At 38.5% G+C, this 24,006-nt stretch overlaps 1 protein-coding gene across 3 annotated transcripts in view; it reads right to left on the reverse strand.

Annotated features, from left to right (window-relative positions):
• Positions 1–24,006, reverse strand: part of brinp2 (BMP/retinoic acid inducible neural specific 2) — a 178,212-nt gene that overhangs the window by 39,816 nt on the left and 114,390 nt on the right. For all 3 annotated transcript variants that reach the window (XM_088429912.1, XM_088429913.1, XM_088429914.1), the window contains 2 exons: positions 23,389–23,570; positions 13,946–14,051 (listed from right to left, as the gene is read on the reverse strand). In XM_088429912.1, the coding sequence (XP_088286038.1) occupies positions 13,946–14,051; positions 23,389–23,570 (288 nt within the window). The remainder of the gene's footprint in view (positions 1–13,945; positions 14,052–23,388; positions 23,571–24,006) is intronic.

The following is a 24,006-nucleotide window of genomic DNA, read 5'->3' on the forward strand; positions in this document are numbered from 1 at the left end:
TTCTTTTTTTTAGCTTGACATTGTTAGCATGGTTTAATGTATTTAGGAAAAAAAAAAAAAAATGTGACGTATTATCACATAAGCCACACGTTGACTACTGAGCACCCGAAGATGATTGGCCAATGATTGGCCAAGCAAGGCTTGTCATCAAGAACTAACAGTGGGGTGCATCTTGTCATCTGCAACAAAGGCTACGTGGAACCCACCTAACCCTTAGGGTTCGATCGAACCAAGCTTAAGAACCACTGATAATAATATATTTTGATTAATAACCTGAAAAAAATATGAAGGTGGTGAGAGCATAGTAATATTTGAAAATCAATACAACTTCATTTCATCCTGTTGTGCTAATGTACTGCATAATGCAAAAACGACCCAATTACAAAGACTACAATCAAGGTTTGACTTGAAGCTCTATGCGGTTGATAACAGACTGAGTCCAGACTGCTTTCCCAGCACATGATGATGTCTCTTTGTAAAAACATCCTTTAGATGATCTCTGATTGATATGGTCCTCACCAGTTTTTTATTTTTATTTTTTTTTAGCAACATTGCAACAGAATCTAATATGAGATTGGTTCTCCCTTTTTCTCTGTCAAACTTAGAATATCTGATTTGTACTGTGCAGTTCAACATGGGACTATAATTTCCCAAATGCAAGATGATCCTTAATTTTGGGGTCAAATTCTGGTATTTTCTATGTTACCCTGTATAAGATGCACAAACATTTTGGTTAAAATGTCACAACTATACCAAAACAGAATAAATCTCTTTGTCTTAAACTCATATTTCTTGTGTTCATATCTATAAGTTATATGTTTGTTGCGCGTAAAGTTTGTTTCAGATTTCCCACGTTGAGAGCGGTCGGTAAACGCCTTGCCTGTGTAACTTTGAATATGCTCAAAGCAGTTGTTTTTTTTTTTTTTCTTCACACCGCGTCTCGAGTTTGTTTTACTATAAATAGCCAAAGTTACGCTGCATCTGCATTTCATCAAGTTTATTATGGCTATTTATCAAGGCTAAAAGCAACATCCAAACAAATCTTTTTTGTTTTGTTTTTTTATAAGTAAAAGAAAAACATACCATTTCGTTTGGACGCACACTAGGACTGAAACTGGGCTGCAACTACAGTGCATTTTATTTGTTTTTGGCCACATCATCTTAGCACATCGTGAGAGGGAATTCTTCTATATTAACAATGGTAACTACATTTCAGAAACAAATCAATAAATGTCACTGGGTTTCTAAAGAGAGCAAAGAAAACACAATTCTTCAAACATTACTTGGCTCAGTCGCAGAGAAAATTTAATGTTAATATTAAAATGGTAAACATGTCTTTTAGTAGCTATTATAATATGTTGTCAATGTGGATATGCGCCTCTTTAAAATTCATAGCAAAAGAAGATCATAAAATGCATTTCAATAAAACTTACATAACTACATAGCTATAAGTGGATACTGTTTGATTTAAAGAGTTTTGACTTTGTACATACACTGTGTGAAGTTAAGAGTCCATTAAGGTCTAGTTTATGCTGTGGTAGCCAAGCTAACTGAAAAGTCTAACCGTTTTTCTTTTGCTTGCTGTTGCCATTTATTTCACACATGCTCGCACGCACACACACTCACACAACACACATACACGCATACACACACGACCCTCACTGTCAATCTGTCGATCTCCAGGAGAGATTGCGCTTTTCATTTTGAGCAATTTAAAGCTAGTAAGCCTCCCTTGTGACAACCACAACTCTTATATTAGTGTGTCTAAGTGTGTATGTCTTGATGTATAATGGAACTTTCACAGTGCAATTGGTTTTCATGTTGCCCACAGACCGGTAGGACGCAGGACGGTGCAGGGACAATGGCAAACCAGTGCAGGCTTGCCCATATTTGTCAGTGGTTGCTAGGCAACTAAACAGGAAGTATCTTTCTGCCTTTTTCAGCTGCTTTGTACTTAATGTAGACAGCAGCATGGCAATATGTATTTGTCAATGTTATGAAGGAAAGCCCTGGCTTTACTTATAAGTATAGCCCATTTGGCTAATCTATTTTAAACCACAATTTCTGTATTGTTAAAAATACTAAAATGCATTAGTCTACACAAGTCTACCATTTTCAAACAATGATACATTTAACGGCACACACAAGTTAAAAGCCTTAACCCCTGGGTGTGCTTTTCCTATGATATCACACATCAAAAAGCCTGAGTTGGGTCAAAATTTTCCGTATGAGTTACGTGTGTTTTAATCATTTATTGGTACGAGCTAGGAACTCCACAAAGCCAGGCTTGGCTTTAAGAAGTGGGTTTTGGTACCCATGCACCATGTTCTCACTGTTGAATCTCCAGATTTGGCTGTGACACAAAGTCAAAATACAGGGAGTGCAGAATTATTAGCGCAAATGAGTATTTTGACTTTTGCCTTACTCCAAACTGTATAGGCTCGAAAGCCTACTACCAATTAAGCATATCAGGTGATGTGCATCTCTGTAATGAGAATGAGTATGGTCTAATAACATCAACACGCTAACTCAAGTGTGCAAAATGATCCGGAAACTTCCTTTCCTTTGGCAAAACGGGTCAGAAGAGGGACTTCACAGGTTCTGAAAAGTCAAAAATAGTGAGATATTTTGCAGAGGGATGTAGCACTCTTAAAAGAGCCAAGCTTCTGAAGCGTGATCATCGAACAATCAAGCGTTTCATTCAAAATAGTCAACAGGGTGGAAAGAAGCATGCGGGAAAAACCAAGGCGCAAAATAACTGCCCCTGAACTGAGAAAAGTCAAGCGTGTGGCTGCCAAGACGCCACTTGCCACCGGTTTTGCCATATTTCAGAGCTGCAACATCACTGCAAAAGCACAAGGTGTGCAAAAATCATAATCAAGGTAAGATAGTCTTCTCAGTCTTTTCTCAGCTTTTTCAGTCTTAGGCTGAAAAATCGAAGACCACCACTGAACAAGACGCACGAGCTGGAACTTCAAGACTGGGCCAGGAAATACCTCAAGACTGATTTTTCTAAGGTTGTATGGACTAATGAAATGAGAGTGCATCTCGATGGGCTTGATGGCAGAGAGCTCCAGTCCCACTCAGACACCAGCTAGGTGGAGGATGGGTACTGGTATAGTATCTAGTATCAGCAAAGATGCGCTTGTGGGGCCTTTTCGGGTTGAGGATGGAGTCAAGCTCAACTCCCAGTCCTACTGCCAGTTTTCGGAAGACATCTTCTTCAAGCAGTGGTACAGGAAGAAGTCTGCATCCTTTAAGAAAAACATGATTTTCATGCAGGACAATGCACCATCACATGCATCCAAGTACTCCACAGCACGGCTGGCAAGAAGGGGTCTGAAAACAAGACAAACTAATGACATGGCCTCCTTGTTCACCTGATCTCAACCACAAAGAGAATCTGTGGTCCCTCATGAAATGTGAGATTTACTAGGAGGGAAAACTGTACAACTCAATAAACAGTTTCTGGGAGGCTATGGTTGCTGCTTACACGCAATGTTGATCGCGAAGAGATCAAAACACTGGCAGAATCCACGGATGGCAGGCGTGGCTATATTGTGTGTGGCTATATTGGTCACTGATTCGTTTTTCTCTTGTTTTTGAATATCAAAAATGTATATTTGTAAGTGTTGAGCTGTTATATTAGTTTCCCTGGAGACAATAAATAATTGAAATGGGTATATATTTGTTTTTTGTTAAGTTGCCCAATAATTACACACAGTAATAGTCACCTCCACACACATATCCTTCTAAAATAGCTAAAACTAAAAAAGCCCCACTCCAATTTCCAAAGATATTCAGCTTTGATATTAATGACTGTTTTGGGTTCATTAAGAACATGATTGTTGTTCTATAATAAAATTAGTCCTCAAAAATACAACTTGTCTAATAATTCTGCACTCCCTGTAATGTTTGTTACATCCAGCTGGCAGGGATCTGGCACAAAACACACACACTACAGTACAGGGACTTGGTACATGAAAAAAGTGCTTTACTTGGGTTGTTGAATGAACAGTGAGACTGCAGAAATAAATGGGACCTTGTTGGTGTATTAAGGGCTATGGCATTCCACTTTAAATGACAATTTCTCTCTGGCACAAGGTCTTGCCCCATTGTTTTCCTTCAGCCACAAACCCTCTTACATCTGGTGCATTCAGCGTCCCTCGACCTCTCTACCTCTTTTCTCACACCCTTTGCATTCAGCACTTAAGTGCTTTGATGTTAGAAAAGGCAGAAATAAGAACTGGCAATCATTTGTCATGGTCTGTTTGTTGTTCAAGAGGTTGATGATGACAGGTGGCATCCAGTGTATTTCGTCAGGTTGAAGTCTGGACAAGAACAAGAAAAAAAAAAAAAAAGAAAAAAGAGAGGGCTTTACAGACCTCTCATCCTACAGCAATCTCACACTTGTCATTCTATACTCCTCGACCAAGAAGTCGCTTTTGATGGATTTCTACGGTGACCTAAAACGGTGCAGTTTGTTTCGGGTGTAAACAGGTCACAGGGCCATAAAACAGCTGGAAAGCAATAGTGTCAGTTCTGTCTCATTTTGATGTCTTCAGATTTATTTTATGGACGAACTGTAAACTGATATGTAGTAGAATCTGTAAAGTTTATAGGATCTTCAATCATATCATATTAGGCATGGAATGATATCAAATTGTGACGGTATGATAACACTGAGTAAAAATATCACGGTATCAGGGTATTGAAATGACAGCTATATAATATATCATTTTAAAATATTTTTTGTGAAAGAGACATTTTTGGCAGAGTACAGAATTTGTTACATACATTTACCATGCTAAACTAAAATGAATATGTAAAAATCAAAATAAAACTTCAGTGAGTTTTACTCACCAATAAACATATGCATGAATTATTTCTGATTGGTACAGTGATCCCTCCTACTTCGCGGTCTCAGATACCGCGTTCAAACTAAAAAATAATTTTAAAAAAATGTACAAAAATGGAAAAAAATTGAAAAAAGCAAAAAACTACATCATACAGTACTGTATTCATCAAATAACTAAGTAATATTAGTTAATAACTATGTTAAGAATTCTTTAGAGTTTGTGACCTTTGTTATCTTATTTTGAAACGCATGCTTTTAATTTGTCGGGCCGCATTGCTTTTCCGTTTCCTGTTTTACGTTCTCTCTGCGTCATTCGGCTCGTTACAGTGACGTAGTGAATGACAAGCTAAGCTCATATTTATAGTTTATTATCATTTATGTTGCTAACGCACGCTACTGCCTATGTTTAGTAAGCTATGAGTGTTTATTCTGTTTATGTGTTCGTTTGTGTAGAGGTTGCACTTTATAGTTAGTAGTTGTTGTTAGTTGTTGCTAACCCGCTAATGTCGACTAAATATACAGTAAATTCATAGATTAAAGTTCGGCAAGTGTTTATATGTTAGTTGACTGACTTTAACATTGTTGTTGTTTTATTATTCAACAGATACTACATGATACACCATACATGAGCCAAAATAAATGTGAACTTCAACGTGATGACTTGCGTACTCTCACCGGAGTCTTGGTGCAGGTAACCAGTCCTGAGAACAAATTCTCAACAAACTAAGTAATATTAGTTATTTAATGAATATACAATAATGTTGATAAGGATAATGTAATGTTAAATAATAGGAGAAAGGAAATAAAATAAGCAAAAAATACAAAAAAAAAAAAAAGATTGTTTATGGTTACTGCGGCTATATTGGGGCGCACATAGAAATCTAGGAACTGATACCCTACATCGCGGGTTTCAGACTTCGCAGGGGGCTGACACCCCCCATTAACCACGAAGTAGGAGGGATCACTGTGTGTGTGTATAAATATATATATATATATATATATATATATATATATATGCAAAAACCTTAGGTAAAAACATCACGACTTTATACACATATTAAAAATTTGTAACATAATCTACTGTACAATTAAATTAAAGAATAAATATACAAAGGAAAAATGACATTTACCTTTGGGGCGACGTGAATTGAGCTGGTGGTGGGTGGAGGCGGAGCAGAGACCAACCCGCAGAATTTATTTATTTATTTTCTTAAACGATAACTTTTCTCAAAGGAGAACCGGCAATTTCCTTCTCTTTAATCCATAATAGAAGAGGCCTCTCCATTTTGTTGTTGACCGAGGTCTGTCCCCTGGCAAGGAAATTCTTGCCCTTAGTAGATTGCCGAGCGGTTACGGCCATACTCACTAGCAAGGTTAACTATGCGTACGCCTCCTTCGTATTGTTTTTTTTATTATCTCCTGCTTTGTTTCTATTGCCATCATCCTCTTACTTCTTACTTTACCGCCATTTGCAATTTTAAAAGCCATGTCTAACAGATAAAGTTTGCAAAGTCTTCACAACACACCGACCAGCTGTGCCATCAAGCTAGATGAAGGCGTTCGGCCAATAGCATATCGGCATTTCTGTGATTGACGTGACGCCGGCCAATAGCATATCCGCATCTCCGTGACTGTGCCCTCATCGACCAATAGCAAATCGGCATCTCCGTGACTGACACCGTGACTGAGACAGTGACTGTGACATTGTAAGAGCAATAGCTTATCGGCATTACCGTGACATGCGAGAAAAGTTTATTTTATTGTTGCAGCAAAGCGAAAAAAATAGTACGGAAACATTGACCGGCATGTTGGATTGTTCGTAAGACGAAAGGTTTGTGTGTAAGAGGGGGGACAAAAAACGCCGCAGTCCACCTTTGTAAGATGAAAAGTTCGTAAAAGAGGGAGTTTGGGGCCCCACTGTATATATTGTCATGCTGTTACCTTCCACGTGTGATGGCAAAGCGTGGGTAGACAGAGTCACACAACAAAAGTTCCTTCTTTGTGCATTTTACTTGCCTCCAATACACACACAGATTAGAAGCATAAATGAACGTTCTTTAAGTCACACTTTACGTTGTTCTTGGCCTCTAGCTCGGGCACAGACAGCGCTTAGCAGTATCTGTGCAGTGAGCCGTGAGTACCAAACAACAACCATAGAACAACAACTCGTCTCGCGATGACAACCGCGAACTGGATACGAATGTTGCATTCAATGACCAAACTTGGCTCGGAAAACTAAAACAAGAAATTGATACACAATTCTAGGTCGTCAACATCTTGCCTTGCAACAACTGCCTTACAATATATATGAGACAACGTATGTGCGTGTAAACACAAATGCTGATAATAATATTGCAACAATATGAAGTTTCAATGTTTTTTTTTTTTTTGACAAATCTGAATATGAATTGGTCAAAAAGCCCTAAAAGTCACCATCACTGACATGTCAAATAGCTCCTCCCACTTAAATTAAAGGGGAGGGGAGGGGAGGGGAGGGGAGGGGAGGGGAGTGAGCTTGCTGTGCACTTCACGGTAGATCTGGAAAGAAGAGCATTGCTGAGAACTTTCACTTTTCTGGGATGTGACAGAGCCAATATTTTCACCAACGGCACCTTTATTCTTTGCGGCAATACTCGCCTGCCAAAAAATAAAAGTTTCAATGTCGCAATCGAGTGGCCGAGACAATGCTAAATATTGTGCTGACAATGCTGCGCTATCGTTAACTTAGCACAGTAACTACGGTTCAACAGCTGTTAAGTGAAGCAAACGCTGCACATGCTAATTGTCCCAAGTTCTCGCTTCCGCCTTTCAACAAGCCAGGTGAGGGCTCTTGCTTAGCTCTGTTTCATATTGAAAGCTCCAGGTTGACAGCAAAGCGGCCGCCAGGATTCATTCCTGCCCCCTGCGTGAGCCGTTGAATGTTCCCGAAGTTGATTGGCTGTGGCGACTTGAAACGCGGAAAAAGTAAATAAAAAATAACTTCACGCGAAATTTCGCTTCTCGTGACCGCGGGCGGCCATTTGCGTCACTCCATTCGCGTCCATCGCGTCGCCCGACGTCCATTCGCGCCCAGTCACGCGAACTCCATTGACTACAATACAAAACGCCCCGCTTGTTCGCCTCGTTCGCGTTCGGTGCACGCGTACCATTAAATTAAATCATCTCCAAAACATTATTTCGTGTGCAGCCCACGCGACCCGGTACCGGTTGATCCACGGACCGGTACCGGTCCGCGGACCGGGGGTTGGGGACCACTGCACTATATCATTTTAAGGCTTTTAAATGACATAATTACTTATTTTGTCTTGTATACACAGCATGATGCTGGGGGGTGCGGGAAAGGTGGATCCAAGGTGCAGGGAAGTTGGGGTGAGATGTGCTCAAAACCAGATTTTAAACCAGACTGGGCGGAACGCGTTCAACTCGGGATTCAAAAGTAACAAATGAAGTAAAAAACAAACACAAAATCACGGGGGAAAACAGCGACATGGAGGCATGGAAATCTCGGGACATGAACACGGAGAGACATCGGACAACAAAAAAACTATGTCTGCCAATGACCAGACAACTAACTGTAACTAAACTTGGACTTAAATAAACAGGACAATAATTACACAACACGAAACAGCTGGAGAGAACGAGAGGGGAGGGAAGCCGATTGGATGAGACACGGAGGCTGGAGCACACAAGCAACAGGTAGTACAAATCACACTAAAAACACAGATTCCACAGGAAAAAAACATGAACCCAAACCATAAATGAGCTAAAACTCCACAAAATAAACCCACAACAGAAAAGACCCAGACAGAAAGTGACATATTTTGAATTCAAATTAATGTTACGCAAATTACCCACATATATTTGGACAAAATTGGGTCGGAATTTGAGTTATCAAAGTCAATTTTATTGTCAATTTCTTCACGTGCTTAACATACAAAGGAATCGATATTGCGTTTCTCACTATCCTCTGCGTTTTACATGTACAATAACAAAGTGCAGGTGCGCAAGATGAGACAATCCTAAAACTAGATTCTTATCAATAGTAACGTGCAGTATGTTAGGGCTACTTTGCCTAGCGTTGCTAAACTAAAAACTAAAACGAAAAACCTATGCAGGTATAAGTCGACTCCCAATACGGGGGTTGAAAAAGAAGCAAAAAAACACGTACTTGATGAAATAAGGTATATGAAAAAAAAAAAAAAACTTGATTGTTCATATCAAACCCGACGGTCAAGTAGTTTCATTAGTGACAAGAGAGCCACAGTAGTACACCAAAGCAGCAGTGTCCAACTGACTTGAACACACACACATACATTCACACACATTATCAGACACACACGGACACAATCACACAAACCCTCAAAGTGTACAACAAATAGGCATACAATCAGAGAAAGAGATCAGAAAATAAGTGAGAACAATGGTGTGGAAGTAGAAAGAGAGCACAAAATACAAAGGCAATGTTCTTTTTCTTGCCTGGAGAGAGTGAAACAAAGAGACCCCCCCCTCCCAAAAAAAAAACCATGTAATGTAATGTAACCCTGATTGTCTTTCTTTTATGTCTTTTATGATGTATCAGCTGGCCAAGGGGTTTGTCATGCAATATGTTCATCGTGTTGTACATAAGAGGACTGAGAATGAATATCAAGCAGCAGAGGTCAACATCCATTCAGTTTCATGTGTTTGTGCTCGCGTGACTTAGTGCGGCACATGTCTGTGTGCATGTGTTGTCATGTGTGTCCTACAGCAAGTACGTACAATAAGTACGTTTTGCCAATTCAGCGCCTCCACCTTAAGTGCTCTCAGGGTGTGTATTTATTTTCAGCCGACTGTTTTCTCGACTGATGATCACAATTATCTGTGAAAATAGGAGATTTTTTTCCACCTCAACAAGCTCTGAGAAGAATAATAAGGCACTAATGTACCGTGTACTTAATTTTTTGTTGTTGCAGCTTTTTTAGTAATTGTTTCTTAGAATATTTTTCTACCCACATGAAAAAGTCAGAACCTGACATATTACTGTGCACACCCAATTGCCTTCAATATTAAAAAATAATAACTGTGACATTAAGAGCCCATTTGCTTAATCAAATCTTTTACAAATGTAATGGTGCTCTGTCTGACTATCATCGCCCAATTTTGAGACCAGAGGTTAATTTAACATGACATATTGATTTTTGTGTTTTTTTTCTTAGGGACTGGTTTGTGCTTTTACGGGTAAATCAGAATGCAATTATTTTTCTTCCCAAAGGAAAAAAAAAAAAGAAACAATTGCAAAAAAGGCTCCAATCAAATGAATGCATGAGATAGCTCAGCAAACAAATGCATTATAAATCTATGAATTTGATCCATGAATCAAAATTAAGATTCCTGTCATCTGCTGCAACAATTTGAGTAACATTAGCACTTGGACAAGTGCTAAAAAAATAACTTCTCAGGGCAGTTCAACCCTGTGCCGTGTTCTGACTTTTGAGTAAGTTTTGGTTTTTGTTTGATTCTAGTTTGTTTTCTAGTCTTCTGTGTCAGTATCTCATTTAGTTTATTGTATCCACTGGTGTCAAGTAATCAGCTATCTGCACCAAGTGTGTCTCGCCCAGGTGTTTGTCGTAATCTCATCCGAATGGCTTGTACAGTGATTCCCCGCTACTTCGCGCCTTCACGCCCTCGTGTATCACTTTTTTCATTAAAATCAAATAAAAAGCTATATTGCAGAAAGACAGTTTCCTGCATGCCAGACAGGTGAGTTAACTGTACAGGTAGATGCCATGGACACTCCTCAGATGTTGAACTACTGCACTACACATACAGTGATCCCTCCTACTTCGCGGTCTCAGATATCGCGGTCTCAGTGCTTCGCGGGTTTTTCCAGGAAAAATTTAAAATATTTCAAATAAAAAAATTTAAAATATGCGCAAAAATAAAAAAAATGGAAAAAAGCAAAAAAGTATTTTTACAGTACTGTATTCATCAAATAACTAAGTAATATTAGTTAATAACTATGTTAAGAATTCTTCAAGCGCTACAGTTCGTGACGTTTTATATCTTATTTTAAAATGAATGCTTTTAATTTGTAGGGTCGCGTTGTATTTCCGTTTCCTGTTTTACGTTCTCTGTGCGTCATTCGGCTCGTTACGGTGACGTAGTGAATGACAACGTAAACTCATGTTTATAGTTTATTATCATTTATGTTGATAACGTACGCTACTGCCTATGTTTAGTAAGCGATGAGTGTTTATTCTGTTTATGTGTTCGTTTGTGTAGAGGTTGCACTTCATAGTTAGTAGTTGTTGTTAGTTGTTGCTAACCCGCTAATGGCGGCTAAAAATACAGTAAATTCATAGATTAAAGTTCGGCAAGTGTTTATATGTTAGTTGACTGACTTTAACATTGTTTTTGATTTATTATTCAACAGATACTACATGAGACACCATACATGAGCCAAAATAAATGTGAAGTTCAAGGTGATGACTTGCGCACTCTTTCACCGGAGTCTTGGTGCAGATAACCAGTCCTGAGAACAAATTCTCAACAAACTTAAGTAATATTAGTTATTTAATGAATATACAATAATGTTAATAAGGATAATGTAATGTTATAGGTGAAAGGAAATAAAATACACCAAAAATACAAAAAAAAGGATTGTTTATGGTTACTGCAGCTATATTGGGGCGTACATAGAAATCTAGGAACTGATACCCAGAAGTGTAATAAGAGGGAAGCCTGTAGCTGACCAAACATGATAACAATCAGACTATGCACATGAAATCTCAATTTATTACAAAAGAAATCTAGGTAAGAGATTTAAAACGCGCCGGTGCAGCGCTGTTCTTTGCTGCTCTTCCTTCGTGTCTACTCAGCAGCGCGTGTGATTTTCACGAAGAAGACAGGCACTCCTACAAGACATGGGATTGGCTTCTGGTGCGACCATCAACCAATGAAGGCAGGAGTAGATACAACTCCCGGGCGGGAGTAGATTACAACTCCTGCGAAGGGAAAGAAGGAAAGAGTAGCGCTGCACAGGAGAGTTGTAAATCTCTTACCCAGACAAATAATCCCCAAGAAAAAATTTAAGAAGGTGATCCTTTTTTTTATGTTTCATTTTGACTGTGATTTTAATTTAAAGATCTTGAGACATGTCAAGAGGGCTGTAGTGAGAAAGTCAAGCAGTCTTTTCCTTTTAATAATTCATCCAAGTCCACTGGAAAAAATATCCAAACCACTGTGTTGTTGACAACAAAGAGGCAATAAAGCGGCGCAGTGCATTTACATACTAAAAACTCTATTGAATTAGAGGCATGTCATGTTAAGCTTTGTAATTGACATGATATTACTCATTTCACCTTTGAATAAATATCATTCAAAGACAGATATGTCGAAACAAATTGGTATGTTTTGAGTAATGCCGGTATAAGTTGACCCCTCCCATATGTTGGTTGAAAATGGGGGGTGGGGGGGGGGGGGGGTGGACTCGACTTGTACATGGATAAATAGGGTAGTTAAACAGTAATTCAACATTTTTATCACAACGTAAGCCATAAAAACAGCTCAAGAGCACAAAGGGTAATTTTGTATGCTGCATTTTCTTTCATCTTCATGAGACTACCCTCAACCAAAAAATGCTGCCGCTTTGACTATTACAGTTCATTCTATAAACCAAATTCTTGAATTTTCTATGATAATATGACTAGGGTATGCGTTGTCAACGCCCGTTGCCGGGCAGACAGAACACACCCATGGTATTCACACAAGAAACACACTTAATGAACCAAAGCATTGTAACACCTCACGGTCACCTAAACAGGTGGGTCAGCCAAACAGACACCACTCCGACACAGATGGGCAGACAGTGGGCCAAAGACGTCATACTGAAACCGGGGATCATGGAACAACAGTGGATGTCCCCGATGACGAACTGGTTCATAAAAATGACCCCTCTTTTCGACTGGTCAAGCAATCTAAAAAAAACTACAGCGCAAGTGCTGATCGCGATGTAACTATCCACCAGAGCGGCTCGATTTAAATATGCCCTTAACACCCCATATCATACAACCGATACACATGCAGAATCAGGCGCCAAAGTGTTACTTCAACGTCAAAGTCAATTTTTATTGTCAATTTCTTCACATGTGCTTAACATACAAAGGAATCTAAATTTCATTTCTCACTATCCTCTGCGTTTTACATGTACAATAACAAAGTGCAGGTGCGGCATATATCATGTGCTCATCAATGGAGGAGTGTTGGCTCAACCGTCGATCAAATGCAACTTCATACCCGAGCTATCCGTGCAAGACGTTACATACAGTACGCTAATGCAACAGCAGCAGCAGAAACCCTAAGGGACACGTGAAATAAAGGTGAATAAATCCTTTGTATAATTCTTATTTGTGATGTTATTTTATTGTATACATGTATATTATAGATAAGTAGCACTTGCTATAATATTTTGTCACTGATTTTTAATACTGTATGTATATACAATTTTTATGTTTTTACTTGGGGTTTTACACAGATTAGCTAATTACCATAGGTTTCTATTGCCCGCCCTACAAGGATTTCATCTTACTATCCCAACCCCGGAATGGCTTAATTTGAAATAGCGGGTTTCCACTGTCAATCAATCAAAGTTGAAACAGTCGATAAGGAAAACTAAAACACTTTATTCACCCTTGAGTGCTCTGTGTGTAACTTAAGGGGTTGGAACAGGGTCAGTGTGGCAGGACACAGTCCATCTTCAGCCTGCTAAGATAGCAGATTGCCCATGAGACAGCGAGTCAGCCAAGCAGAACAGACATATGAACTACTGCAGCGTAAAGTAAAGGGTCATCCTGGTCGAGCACAGTGCAGGACACCTTCTGTGTATGGATTGTGCACTGTGGGAATGCTGCAAGTCGGTGGATGGGGGTATGGAGGTGGCAAAAACACAGTAAGTGCCTCCTCGAAATCAGTTTAAAAAGGAAAAATAGTTTGTCCCTTAAGTGGACTTTGGACTCACAGAAGTTGAGGTTTTGCTCATGAATTTAAAATGGATAAAGGTGAGGGGTTTGTTTGCTTGTAGGTGTGTGCAAGTGTGTTATGCAACTATACCTTTTAGATGGATCTTATTTTCAGGACTGTGCACCAACACAGAGCTAACGGAATCCAAGCTGTCATAGTTACTGCAGCCGAGAGGACCCGTCCTTGTTTCAGTTACCTAGGAAACAGGAAGAAATGATGAATATACCATTTAAACATGCCACAGATGTGAACATGTAAATCATCAGAGAATGCTATCATTTTAACAGTCATTACATACATACAATTCAGTCTCTGCAGTCTTGCAAATGTAAAATGGCTGAGTTTATACTAAAAAACTCTTGGAAGTTGAGACGTGCCCATATACTACCATTGGTCTGCATCAATGGCTGCTATGATGGAAATGCAGGTTAAAGATTAGTCTGATTTTTTTATGTGTACTTGTTTTTGCCCATGTAAAACATGACAGAAATTATAGCATTGATTTTAGTTTGTGTCGGAGTGCGTTTTGTATTCACAAAAATGTTACCCCCAACCCTGAATTAAACATTTACATGCAATATAATCTGTGTACTTGTATAGAGCATCTGTCGAGTATTACTGTAAAAATGATATGCCATAATCTCAATATGAAAAAGCTTATTTTACTTAAAAACAAAACAAAAAACAAATAGCCTCACTTCATTGAATCCATAATTTAAATATACTTCATGTGAATTACAATGCAAAATTAGAAATGCGGGAAACAGATGTGCACAGCTCCGAGGCAAAGCCTATGAGGGAATACAGAGCATGTGTGATTGTGACAACCATCTGACAGCATATCAAAAACAAATATCTTTGGTTTCCATACTACACAGCAGCAGATGTGTTCAGTGTGTTGGTTTGTGGATACGGAAAATAAAACCACTGGGGTAACTGATGTTTGAAATTCATTTGTTTTAATTACAATCAACATTCTTTTTTGTATATTGAACATGTTTAATTTACTATTGAACCGTACTATGCATGTGGCTACTACGCAGATATTATACTGTATAAAAGCTAACATTTAATTACAACATAAAGAACACAAACATTGAGAAAAACCTCACTTTGGTGAAGATTCAAATTAAAAAAAAATCAAAAACATTGTATTGGTAAGTACTTGCAAGAATAATAACATGTACCACATGTAACATTGTCATATCTGAATGTAACAGATAGCTGTTGCCAATACATATATGAAATAAACCCAAAAGTTGGCTACATCTTTTCAATTCAAACATTAAAGTGTACCTTGGGAGATCCCATATTGAGGTCTTGATGGGTAAATATTGCAATATTGCAAAGTTTGATAAATATCTGATGTTCCAAATGTTGTATCCCGCGCTGTATTTGCCAAAACAGTTTGACCCAAATTACCTTAGTTTTAACGACCGATACCATATTAATATGGGGATTTCACATTCTGCGTTGCGTCTCCACTGCGCTGCGGTGCGCCAACCCAACAAAACTCACAAAACCACATTTATAGTGCATTTTACTGCTTAATTCAAAGTTGAAAGGGTTAGCCATGGGTCCCAAGATTGTGACATTAAAGAGAAAAACAAGAAGATGATTTATATGGAAACGATGCTGGAGAAAACCCTAATTAGGGAATATGGTTATAACAAGCGATACTCAAAGGTAAATAATGTTTTCTGATTGTATCCATGTATATTATATATATGTAGTACTTACTGTACTATTTTGGTACCCATTTTTAATATGTTTGTACAATTTTTATGTTTTTACCTGGGGTTCTAAATGCATTAGCTATTTAACATAGGTTCGGATTGCCCGTCAAACGGCGAATTCACCTTATGCCCCAACCGCGGAACGTACGTATATGCATATGTCACCCGGAAACATACAGTAAGTGGTTTGATCACCAAGCGCGTGTGCTCCTGTTCTCAATCAGCTGTATTCCGGCTTTTTGACAGCACAGAAGTACGTTCTTTCTTGTTGAAATGTATATCAGACATTACCCTGTCCTTTTGCTGTTCAAAGCTGGATATTCTTCACTTTAACACAGACTTGTGTGAAGAGTTAAATCGATAGCCGATTGTCCTCCTTTTTTTCAATCCAAGCCCTTATGATGGTGCTAAACACACAAGCTAGGTTACCTTTGGATGGCATGCCTCATTTTTTCCTCATCACCACTTCTCAGTTTTGCCATTCACCTTGTATTAAAGAGGCACACAACATACATTCTTACCTGCAAACAGCTACGCCTAACCTCTTATTAATGTTAAGAGGTTGGGGGGGGTCAAATATAAAGGGCGCACCATTAAAGGCCAACAGTGGCTTGATTGAGTCTCGAAAATACTTTTGAGGTGTAATTAGATGCAGATGAGTACTTTTCAATGCAAAACCGTGGCATATAGCAAAGGGAAATACCTGGCACAAACAAAATTGCTAACGAGCTAAATGCATACAAGGCAGCACTATATAACATGCTGAAGACAACAACTAATTCGCTAGCATGTAATCCACAGTCACAAGTTGTTGGATCAATAAAACCACCTCAGTTTGGGGATATTATCATAAATGACAACATTCTTACAAAGAAAGTACATCTTACAGACACACATGGGCCAGATTTCGCAGAGATAGGTCTCTGTCTAACAACATGTAGTGTCGCCGACAGTGACTGCTATCAACTCAAGCCGCATCATCCTCCCTCACTACGGATAAACTAAATCAGTTTCAAAACATTATTTAGGGCATGGCCCGTGCGGCCCGGTATCAATTGATTGGGAAATTCTGTTCTAAAAGCAAGTATTGAGCCACAAAAAAATAAAAAAAAAACTGAACAGAGTGAGGACAGGCCTACATATCCTCACTTCAAAATGTACATACATGGATTCAATTCAGCTGATTTTTTTTTTCCTGTAACCAACCTTTTTCCATAGCTGCTCTGAGGCTTTGCCTGTATATTGTATTTGTATCACAAAGACAATGGTTCTTGAATACTACGGACTTCCTACCTTTTCAAAGAGTGCCCTGTACCCATGCTATGCATACATCTTATGTTCTACTTTCTGAATGAATAGGTTAGGCACAAAAAAGTAGTGCTTGTCTTTGCTTTTCCTCTTTTTACTGGTGCTGCCTGTGAGAGATAATGGCATCCAGACCTGCCTATCAACGACTATATGTCACAGCACGGCCTCCAGGAGCCGAGAAGGAGCATGTATGGCTCCCACCATAGCTTCTCTGACAGAAATTTTTCATACGCTCTTTCAATAGGCACTAATAAAGCCATTGTAACCAAAGTACAATTAGATGCATTTTTCCTGATGAACTATATATATACTAAACTCCATAGGTTTACTTTAACATCCATTCTGTTTCCATGGTAATCAAACAGTTAACTGTTTCCAGTTTCAAGTCTTTTTTTTTTTTTTTTTTGTACGTTGTTTCACCAAAGGTTGAGTATTGCACTTAATGGAGAAAAATTGAGACAAACCCACACATCATTAGGCGAGGTTAAATCAACAGGGGTTTGTTAATGCTATAGCAAGGCAGTTTATTCCAGGAGCATTCCTGTACACGCTGTAACAATGACTGTGCTTCAAAACCCTCAATAATGGCACACTATGGAAAAATAGGACCAAAACAGGAATGTGAAAATAATGAGTAATCTCTGATCATCACAGTCACAGATATTTTCTATTTAGAGCTTGTCAAATTCCGCAAATTATTGTAAATCTTTTGTGAATCAACTGGAACCGGGGCACGTGGGCCGCACCCAAAATAATGAACTTGACACCTTTTAGTGTCATTGAAGGTGCTATGAGCGGCTGCAATTTTTTATTTGTTAATTTGGCCTGCTGTGTAGATGTTATAGGCTGTCCTGTCTTTACAGTAAAATTCACCAGATGTGCAGATGGATGTTCATGAAGAACATGTCTGTTTTCATGTCTTATGGGGAAAGGAGGAAAGTGGCAACAGTTAGAGCAACAACGGCAAGAAGAGGAAAGGCTAAACCGGAATTCCATTGGCTTACTGGCGTTGACAACACTGGAAGGTTCCCTTGAATAGTCAAAGCAGCCAAGTCATGAGGGCAAATAGAAACACCTTCAACAAAAGGAGAAGTGATCAAAACTATGTTGCCCACGGACTATCTTTGACAGCTCAGCCTAATCCACAAAAGATACCTGCATCAAGATCATAACCGAACTGCAATGGCAGAAAGTGATTGTTAGCTGTCATTGCCAGATGTTCTTGCAGAAAAAATAAGTTTTACTGAACTACTTTTTGTCAATTTGTGTCAGAAAGATGAGGGGAGGAGAAGAAAAAAAACAAAACAATGAAATGGACACATTTTTTTTCAAACATTTCTGTGTGAACCTTTTTTTTCTCAGATTAAAAGACCAACTGTTTTAACTATTATGTACACCTTACTCTAATTTGAAAGCTACAGGCTTTTTTTTAATATTTGGTTGTTTTACTGTGTTTAAAAACAGTTTATTTAATTTTCATTTCTGCTGTATGAACTCTATGTTCCGAATGTTTGCACTACTTTTCTATAATTGGTGCTACAAATTGAATATGAAAGCTGTGCAGTGATTTTTACTGAACATACCTAATAAGTAGCAATCCTAGGTCTCAAAGAAAGATATCTAAAGACTCTCCTTCCGTTCTCACAGAAAAACCATCCATCCAATTTCTATAGCCGCTTCTCGTCACAAGAGTCACAGGCTTGCTGGTGCCTATCTCAGCTGACTCCGGACAGCAGGCGGGGTACACCCTGAAATGGACTGCAATTGGCTGGGAATTGCAGGACACACAGGACACACAGAGACAAACGGTCATTCACACACCCAATCACACTAAGGACAATTTAGTATGTCCACAACAACTGCCATGCATGTTTTTGGAATGTGGGTGGACGCTGGAGTGCCGGAAAGAAAACACCTGGGCTTGGGGAGAACATGCAAACTCCAGACAGGAATGTTGGAGCCAGGTAGATTTGAACTTGGGTCACTAAACTGTGCGGCGGACCACTGCGCCACCAAGCCGCGCTCTAACGAAAAATGTAATCCTTAAAAAAAAAAAAGACATAATTTACCAATACCTTAGAAAAACTTGGAAGATGGCTGTTACATACTGTAAGTGTGTGGTCTCAACTATGTTCACAGTATATTGCGATTTTGAAAGTCAGTTATTTCAAATCTGTCAAAACTGATAAGTATTTTTTCTTCCCTCCCGCAACGTCTACCTTAATGGGCAACTGCAGCATGCAGCAGGAGCCCCCTCTCATCGTGTATGTGAGTCATCTTTGGCTGCAGCAGCCAATCACATTGCACACTTCCTGGTTTGTCAGCTTCAGTACCACTGTAGGTTTGCTATTGCAGCAAACTACTTTGCATTGATTTTATTTACATATTTATTGTGTTAATTTTATTATTTATTTAGGATGGTAAATGTTTGTTATTGCAACAAATACGACATCATATATTGTGAATTGAATAAAATTGAATTGAATATAAAACTGTTTTATAATACTGTATAGAAAATTGTATACTTAGCAAAAAATACTTAAAAAATATTTATTTTAGAGCTGTAGTTTCAATAAGACAAATACTGTGACAGCCTGATATTTTTGCTCAAGATTATCATATTGTCAGATTACATACTGTCGGTATCGTCTAATGCCGGATAGGATATATCGTTCCATTTTCCTCTTGTGATTGATTTGAATGTTCAATATTTGAATCTTGCCTCTCTTGATGCTGTGCTTCAGGCATTAAGAACCCAAAAGATGCAGGTCAAGTACATCCCACTCAGCGTCGTTTTCCTCCTGGGTGACTAGATTTGGCAAAACAGACCACAGCAGGTGGCTTGCATAGCAGAGATCATTATTTGTCTGATATGTAAAGGATGTTCTGGCTCATTAATGTGTGAATTTGTGTTGGCGGGTATGCAGACCTCTTGGCTATTAAAGAACATCTAGTGTATTTTTGCACCTAAATTTGAATAATTTCTTGGGTGCATTTATCGTGTACCTCCAGAGATCTTAAATTGAGGTCTTGATATGGGAAGGTAGCAATAATGTCAAGTTTGATAGATTGTTTTCCAATTTTTGTGTCTCTTCATGTATTTGCCAAATCAGTTCGCCCAAAATCACTCTAGTTAGTTTTCTAGGATGGATATATTGGGAACCGATGTGACGTCATGTCATTGACAGGGTCATTGCTTGCCCCACCGAGTGATATGCCAGATTGTTTTTGTCACTGCTAAAATGGAGTATGCTGGACAAAGTAAACAGGACATGAGCCAACATGGACATTTATTTGATCCAAAAAGCACATTCGATTTGGAATCCGGCAATGAAATTGGCAACTGATTTGCCAGATGGAGAAAATGCCGCGTTGCATTGAAGCAAAGGCATGGCAAAAATGGAGGCTGCTGTTTTGATTAGATGCCAAAGACTGGTATTGAATGATTGTTGCCATCAATATCAACTGGATAAAATCAATGAATTAATTAATGAAAAAAAATAATTTAAAGGCTGATTTACATGCATACTTCGTGCACAAACATCACTGGCTAGCTCAGCAAGCGCATGCATGCTGCAACCAATCAGCTGTCAAACCACTTAGTTTTTTGATAGTACATAGTATGACTGTTCCTTCTTGTTGCAATGCAATTCAGACATTGCCCTGGTCTTTCGCTTTTGAAAGCTGGATATTATCTGCTTTAATATGGTTCCAACCAGACCTGTGTGGATAGTTAAATCAATCGCTGATCATTATTTTAGCATGGTCAGCTGTCTAACTGGTAAGTTTTTCAACAGCAAAGAAGACTGTCCTTTCTTATTTAAATGTAATCCAGACATTGCCCTGTTTTTTTGCTGTTCAAAGATATTCTCCGCTTTAACACTGTTCCAGTCAGATGTGTGTCAAGTTAAAGTGATCTTTTATTGCCCGAGCCCCTCTTTTTTACCTACTCCAGCCCTTATTATGGTGCTAACGTGCAACCTAGGTTATATAAGCATGTCGTCACCCCTTCTCAAGTGGCAAGTGTGGTCTTTTCCATCACCCCTCCTGAGTTGTGTTTTCCACTTTGTATTAAATAGGTGGTATGGCATTGCAAGACAAGTAAAAAACTCAGCCGAATAAAGAACAGAAATCGAGAGAAAGAGAAAACAAAACAAAAAAACGTACTGTTGATTACCTTGGAGCTGATCAAGATTGTCAAGTAGTCCGTTGACGAATGAAAGAACTTCCGAGAAGAACTTCAAATTTAAAGCTGACCAAGTTCATTTGCATCTTAAACCACTTGTTGAAATGCAGTTTATTTTGAAGCATTGACTTCTCATGTTGGGATGACTTTTTTTTTTTTTTTTACCAAAATGGAACACATAACAGGTATTCCATACCATGCAGACACATTTCTGTGATGAATATATGTTCAAATTTAGGTTATAATTAGGTTATTATGGGTTTAGGCTCTCACAAGTAGTATTTGTTTTAGTTTTGCTCTTTGTATTGGCCCACAAATATGCTTTACATTGCTCGTTGATATCATTCATAGACTGGAATCTTTCTCTTTTCGAGCTCCAGGTGAAACACTTTAACTGTGGGTAGGTTACCTTTTTTTACATTGAAGGTTATCGCTATTGTTTGGCTAATTTCTTGAAACTGGAATTACATTTTTAAAAATAAAAGATCACTCGGTCAAACAGTCTTACAGTTCTGCACAACAATGCAGCTCATTGGCAAAAGCTCATATCACTCCCCAAACTGTCAAGCATGCTTCAAACTAGATCTCTTTCCAAGAAGCCAGTACCACAAAAATCGCAAAGACCCTTTTCATATTTGCTTGGCTCATTTGCATTCACTGTGTGCTTTTGCCAAAAATAAATTGGATGATTCAGCAGAACACCATGTATCACTCACGCTAATGTCGGTTCCAAAACAGTTTGTCCATGTGTTAAAACTAAATTCTTCTCTCAGGTGGATAGTCAGTGCCCCCCAAAAATACCATCCCTGTGGCATTATGGAAGCAAAGTGGGCTCTATTTTCATGCTCAGGCACAAATCTGCCGAACTGGAAGGCGCAGATGTGGTTGGGGTGGGGCCACATAGTAGTTTGGCAATTAGGAAGACAGACAGCTTGGCCCAGCAGACGGAGGCAGTACCCGCCAGGAATTTGCATGCATGTATATGTGGGTACCACATATTTTTAAATGCGGAAAGTATTTATACTTTGCATATTTCAGACAAAGATTACTGTAGTACACATATTTACTTAAATATTTAACTATAAAAACATTATACAGTAATTGAACTGTTATTCCTTTCCATTTCCATCCACTTGGCCGTAGTCAGGGAGCACAGAGGACAGCAGTTGTCCTCGCAGTAATGGCCCTCAAATTTCAACCTAGCGTGGAGCCTGCTTCTTGAGACTACTTCTTGAGGAATAACTACAGCTTTAACAAGATCTTCCAAACAATCAGTCACTCAGCTCAGAGGCATTCACACAAGAAAAGTAATTGGCTCACGGTGTGGCATCAATGAGGGCAGCAGTTGTACAGTGATCCCTCTTACTTTGCGGTCTCAAATATCGCGGTCTCAGTACTTTGCGGGTTTTTCCAAGAAAAATTAAAAATATTTCAAAATAAAAAAATAATTTAAAAAATGCGCGAAAATTAAAAAAAAACTTGAAAAAAGCAAAAAAGTACATTATACAGTACTGTATTCATCAAATAACTAAGTAATATTAGTTAATAACTATGTTAAGATTTCTTCAAGCGTTAAGAGTTTGTGACATTTTTTTAAATCTTATTTTGAAATGCATGCTTTTAATTTGTCGGGTCGTGTTGCATTTCCGTGTTCGTTTGTGTAGAGTTTGCACTTTATAGTTAGTAGTTGTTGTTAGTTGTTGCTAATCCGCTAATGTCGGCTAAAAATACAGTAAATTCATAGATTAAATTTCGGCAAGTGTTTATGTTAGTTGACTGACTTTAAGATTGTTGTTGATTTATTATTCAACAGATACTACATGAGACACCATACATGAGCCAAAATAAATGTGAAGTTCAACGTGATGACTTGCGTACTCTCTCACCGGAGTCTTGGTGCAGATAACCAGTCCTGAGAACAAATGCTCATAAACTAAGAAATATTGGTTATTTAATGAATATACAATAATGTTAATAAGGATAATGTAATGTTAAATAATAGGAGAAAGGAAATAAAATACGCAAAAAAAAAAAAAAAAAAGATTGTTTATGGTTACTGCGGCTATATTGGGGCGTACATAGAAATCTAGGAACTGATACCCTACTTCGCGGGTTTCAGACTTTGTGGGGGGTTGACACCCCCCATTAACCGCGAAGTAGGGGGGATCACTGTATTTGTTAGAGGAGAAGAAAGGTGTTTCAAACTGACAGTTTTAGATGACGGCATTTATGTAAATAACTGTGCAACTATGAGAAACTGTAGGTCCCACACCGAAAGCGTGAGTGAGCATCAAGTAGATTACCTTAATTGCTGAAGTGGCGATCTGGAGGTGGTGCAGTCTCCTTAGGGTGCTTTCTCGATCTGTGAAGTATGAAGCAGCCAGCTGATGGAGCAGCTCCAGAGACACCACTGTGCTGTTGCTATTGCCGTCTGACTTCTTATTCAGCTTTTGCTTGTCCAGGAAAATAGTCAAAGACTCCTCTCCTGAGGATGGAACAATAAGTCCAATTTACTAAAAGTAATTAATAAAGCAATTTCCAAGCTGCGTTAGCATTATCTCTGTTACGTATCTTCTGATTTAATTTTCAACCCTTGTGATTGAAGCTTTTTATTCATTCTCAAATTTAATAGTGAAAAATGATGACTGCAATATCTCTCCACATACTGTATGCTTTAGGGCAGGGGTTCTTAAACTTTTTGGAGTTGGAAAATGTTTGCGGTAACGCAACAAAAACAAAATAATTTAAGCATCATAAGTTCACTTTTTATTTACCAGCGTGACAACAATTTGACAACAAGTATATATGCAAATTTTCAGCCCTACTGGTTCACAAAATAAATATTGCAAATTGAATCCTCATACCAAACTGGGTCAATTTTCGCTAAACAGTTTGTTGCCAAATATTCCGTGACTAAATAA

This window comes from Hippichthys cyanospilos, chromosome 12 (assembly GCF_059441005.1).
Source record: "Hippichthys cyanospilos isolate Australia breed blue-spotted pipefish chromosome 12, RoL_Hcya_1.0, whole genome shotgun sequence".
Taxonomy (NCBI): Eukaryota; Metazoa; Chordata; class Actinopteri; order Syngnathiformes; family Syngnathidae; genus Hippichthys; species Hippichthys cyanospilos.